General features: G+C 33.7%; 1 protein-coding gene across 2 annotated transcripts in view; it reads left to right on the top strand.

Moving 5' to 3' along the window:
• Positions 1 to 4055, top strand: part of Knl1 (kinetochore scaffold 1) — a 60163-nt gene extending 56108 nt beyond the window's left edge. For both annotated transcript variants that reach the window (XM_046460951.2, XM_046460953.2), the window contains exons 23-26: positions 711 to 820; positions 992 to 1110; positions 1883 to 2005; positions 2920 to 4055. In XM_046460951.2, coding sequence (XP_046316907.1) covers positions 711 to 820; positions 992 to 1110; positions 1883 to 2005; positions 2920 to 3034 — 467 coding nt within the window. In that variant the 3' untranslated portion in view covers positions 3035 to 4055. The remainder of the gene's footprint in view (positions 1 to 710; positions 821 to 991; positions 1111 to 1882; positions 2006 to 2919) is intronic.
• The last annotated feature ends 1096 nt before the right edge of the window (positions 4056 to 5151 follow it).

Genomic DNA, 5151 nt, shown 5'->3' on the forward strand with positions numbered 1-5151 from the left:
GCCTGGGCAGCTTAGACCTTACATCAAAATAAACATTTTAAAAAGGGTTAGGGGTGTAGCTTCAGAGGTACAGCTCCAGGAACACAAAAACAAAAGCAGGAAAAAAAAAAAATTACATAAGAGGTTGGGGCTATAGCTCAGTGGTAGAGTGCTTGCCTAGCTTGTGAGGCACTGGGTCCAATTCTCAGCACCACATAAAAATGTATAAATAAAATAAAGGTATTGTGTCCACCTACAACTAAAAGTTTAAAAAAAAATGGGCGCTGGGTTTGTTGCTCAGCAGTAGAGCACTCACCTAGCACGTGCAAGGAACTGGGTTCGATCCTTAGCACCATGTAAAAATCATGTAAAAATAAATAAATAAAATGAAGATATTTTTTCCAACTACAACTAAAAAAAAATTTTTTTTTAAAAAATCACTTAAGATATAAAGAAATCTAGGATTTGAACGTAGTAGTTTATGTTACATTGAAACCCATGGTTTTAATCAGATATTATTTTGTATGTGATAAAGGCTTGAGTTTTTGTGGGAATACTTTATATTCACCATTTATTTTATAATCATGTTGAAAATAAAAATCAAGAGGATACTTCCACATCTAACAGGTTGAGGGTATTTCTAGCTTATGTGACAATAGTATTTTTAGCTTACATAAAATATATGAATAAGTAATACCTTCCTTTTTGTTTTTGTTTTTTTTCTTCTCCAGAGGATAAAGCTCCTACTTCCTCCCTTTTAGTTCATAAGCTTATTTTTCAGTACATAGAGGAGCAGGAATCCTGGAAGAAGAAGTGTACAACACAGCATCAGGTACCCAAGGTAAAGTTTGATTGAAGTATATAAAGGAAAACTTGCAAACTCTGTCCCACAAAGCAGAATTGAAATTATAAATATATAATAGAATCTGAAATTATATATTCAATTATTTAACTTTTTGAGTTCTTTGTAGCAGTCATTGAACATTGAAATCTTTTTTTTTAATTTTTTTAGATGCTTCAAGAACTCTCACCAATAGTAAACAATTGCAGACTCCTTGGAGAAGAGATTGAGTTTTTAAAGAAATGGGGACCAAATTATAATCTAATGGACATAGATGTGAATAATACTGAGTAAGTGTATTATTTCCCTGGGCAGCTCTTACAAAGTACTACAAATTGGATGGCTTAAATAAAAGAAATTTATTATCTCAAAGTTGAGGATAGAAGTCTAAAATCAGAGTATTACTCAGGTTCTTTCTAAGGGTTGAGAGAGAGAATCTTTTCCATGCCTTTCTCCCAATTTCTGATGGTCGTCTGGCAATTTTTGATATTCCTTGACTTTTAAATGTCCAAACTCTGATCCCTGGCCTTTATCCTCACATGGTATTCTTTCGGTGTCCAAATTTCCCTTTTTTATAACAATACCAGTCAGATTAGGGCCTGACCTACTCTAATAGAACCTTATCTTAAATTTGCAATTACCTGATTTCCAAATAAGATCACATTTTAGGTATAGGGGTTAGGACTTCAGCATATGAATTTTGGGGAATATATTTCAACCTATAACAACAAATAATTAGTCAAGAACTTATTAAAATAATTGTGTTTGTTTTTTGTATAACTAGGGATTGAACACAAGTACATCACACATGCTAGACAAGTGCTTTGCCACTGAGCTCTATCCCCAACCATAAAATATTTATTATTGTGTTTCCTGACTAACAGTGAAAAAAGAACCATTTTAATACCTTGCTCCAGGTGTTTTACTTGATAAGGATAAGATAAATCCATTTGATAAGGACAAGAAATAAGGTGTGCCTAAATTTCATATGCCAGTCTACATGGAAAAAATATGTTTGTATTTCAGTATATATTTTTAATTGTGGGTCTTGTTTTTTAACAGATTGAAGCTTTTATTCTCCAGCTCTGTAGCATTTGCAAAGTTTGCGGTAACTTTGTCTCTCTCAGCCCATTATCCATTAGTCCCATTACCTTTCACCATTCAGAATCACCTTGGAAACACTAGGTAAGTAAAGGGCCAGCAGGATAAGACTCCCAGCTACCTTTTTACCTTTGTTATCTCTCAAAGTCATCATCATCAAGGGTAGTGAGAACTAAATGTCACTTCTTTGTGATTTCATTTCGGAGGGTTTATTCTTTTAATTTCAGTGACCTTAATTACTATCTCCAGTAGATGCTGGAGTCCATTAATGTATTCATTCATACCTTCTTCCACTTTTTTTTTTTTTTTTTCATATCAGGTATTGGACTCAGGGGCATCTGACCACTGAGCCACATCCCTGGCCCTATTTTGTATTTTATTTAGAGCCTTAGTAAGTTGCTGAGGCTGATTTTGAACTCTGAATCAATCCTCCTGCCTCAGCCTCCCGAGCCACTGGAATTACAGTTGTGTATCACCACTTCTTCACTTTTGAACCCTCCTACCTAAAACAATAATCTATAAGGAAAAAAAATTCTACATAGTTTTAGCCCAGATCATATGTCAACAATTTTTTTGTCCTTAAAAATAACAATCACTTGAAAAAGCTGTGTTTTCATAACACTATTCTCAATTCGTCTGTGGAAGCAGACCTGTAAATGTCTTATTCTTAGTAGGTTGTGATCTATTTTGTGACTTTTTTTAGACACACTGCTGACAGACTGGGAGAAGACAGAATTTAAATCCATCAGCAAACACTAATAGTTTAGAATTTTATTTAAAGAAAACAACTAGATCAGGATAGCTTACAATTACATATAGAATTAGTTCTCAGGCTTTGTTTCACAATCGCATTTCAACTTCTCAGTCTGCTTATTTAACGAAATACCCATTTGTGCTTCTTGGGAAACTAAGAAACTTTATCCAAGAACATGAGTAGCACCGAAATGAAGACAAATATAAATTTCCAGAAAATGAATTAACCTTTTGTTTTTCTGTAGCCAAGATGAAATTGCTGCCGTTATATATAAAGTGCCATTAGCGGACAACTACCTGAAGAATATTGTCAAGCAAATTTACCAAGATCTACTTCAGGGCTGCCATTTCTACTGCTAGACCCATGGACCACAGCTGTAACAACCAAGCAAGAATTCACTTGATACTGTGTCATGGTCTCTATTGTCATTTAACTTTACCTTTAGGTCATAGTAAAATTCCTTTTGATGATGTAATAGTAAATTTATATGGTCTGTTTTTAAATCTGTACAATTAGAAATGATAAAAGCTTTCATATAGCTTTGTCAGGATGCTCGTCTTTATACCGAAGGTATAATAGGGAACTTAGGGAAATTTTCCCTTAACTAAAGTTGTGCTATCTGCTTTAGTATAACAATAAGAAATAACTTAAGAGGCATTCACTGATAAAACTAAGCTGTTCCCTATGTATAGAGCTATTAGGTAGTCTGGCTTCTTCCTAGCAGATATTGCTAGATTTAGAAATATGTCTGTCAACAGCTTGGTATGGTGCTATGCTTTTGTAATCTCAGCTATTCAGGAAGGTGAGGTGGGAGGATCACTTGAACCCACAAGTTTAAGTCCAGCCTGAACAACATAGCAAGATCCTATCTCAACAGCAACAAAAAATAAACATGTCTGTCTACAAACTATTCATCCTCCTTTTTCTCCATTTCAGAAATGATATGAAGAGAAAGCATTAGCACTCTTGGACTGGTTGCTATCTTTTCTTGGGGCCTTGCCCTTTATTCTATAGTGTCTATTAAAATTAATTCATTTTGACCAAGTACATGTATATAAATATATTAATGTTGTTTTTGTTTGTGATATAATGTTTGCCTTCTGCCTAAGTATATGAAGCATTTTCAGCAAGATTTTCAATCTTCTTTTATTAAATAATGAGATTTAAAACTATCATATCCAAAACTCTAGTTTCTGGTAGTAATAGTAAACTTTCCTGAAGCCACACAGTCCTCATACACAAAAATTAGAATATCCATTATTAAATGACCAGTATTATCTATGAAAGAACATTCACCCACACTTTAGTCAAATCCGAATCATGATAATTTACATTTTCTGTGTTGAATTCTAAATTAAAATATTTGTATTTTTAAACAAATTTGTGTTAACATTTTGCTTTTTAATTTAAGAGAAGGTTAAAGTCCTGTGGGTCTGTGTATCTGTCCTCTTCACTGGTTTTTTTTTTTACTTTTAATCAAAAGATTACCTGATTTTTAGCTTCAAAAGTCAACACAAATGCTGTGCGTGGTAACAGATACTGGTAATCCTAGTGATTTGGGAGGCTGAGGCAGGAGGATTACAAATTGGGGGCAGCCCCAACATTGTAGCTTGGCTCTAAGCAACTTAAAAAGACTCTGTCTCAAATAAAAAGGGTGGGATGTGGATCAGTGGTTAAGCCCCCTTGGGTTCAATTCCCAGTATCCCTACCCACAGAAAAAAACAACAAAGTCAAACAAAACTCATCTGGCATAAAAATCAAGACAGATGTTCCCTATTTCCATAAATTTCTTTAAAAACTTTTAAATTATCAGTTTTTTTCTTATTGGAGTTTTGTTTTTCCTGTATGTCTAATAATTAGAAGTTTGTTTTATTCATTTTGGTAACTGCAACAACCCATTCTAAGAATGATTTGACTTGTAATGATGATCTCTGCTTTCTTGGGTTTCAAGTACATAATTATATTTATGTAGGTATTTGTGTTTTTCTTTGTTCGAACTTGGCTATTTTCATAAAATTTTTTGTTTTACTGATTTGAAAGCTGATTGTTTTTGCACTATTAAAATAAGTTTATTATTTGAAATCTTTTGAAATTAAGTAATGTCTCTTTATTAACTGTATTTTACCATATATCCAGTAGGTCTTTTAAGATATACCAAAGTGATTCAGGAGGCTGAGACAAGAGGATCACATGTTTGAAGCCAGTCTCAGTCAGCAATAGCAACCTGCCTCAAAAAAAAAAAAGAAAAAAGTTTAGAGGGAATACCAAGCCATCTGCATACACTCATCTAACTGAAAACAGACAGAATTAAAATATGTAAGAACCAAGTAAAACCACAGCTATCTTTGTATCTCTAATGAACAGTAAAAGAAAAGTGGGGGCTGGGAGTATCGCTTACTAGCAGAGCACGTGCAAGGTCCTGGATTCAATCCCAGGGTAAAAAAAAAAAAAAGGCTTCTTAGGAAGCTAACATCTA

Source organism: Marmota monax, unplaced genomic scaffold (genome assembly GCF_021218885.2).
Source record: "Marmota monax isolate L192 unplaced genomic scaffold, Marmota_monax_Labrador192_F-V1.1 WCK01_AAM20220418_F8-fsc00001, whole genome shotgun sequence".
Taxonomy (NCBI): domain Eukaryota; kingdom Metazoa; phylum Chordata; class Mammalia; order Rodentia; family Sciuridae; genus Marmota; species Marmota monax.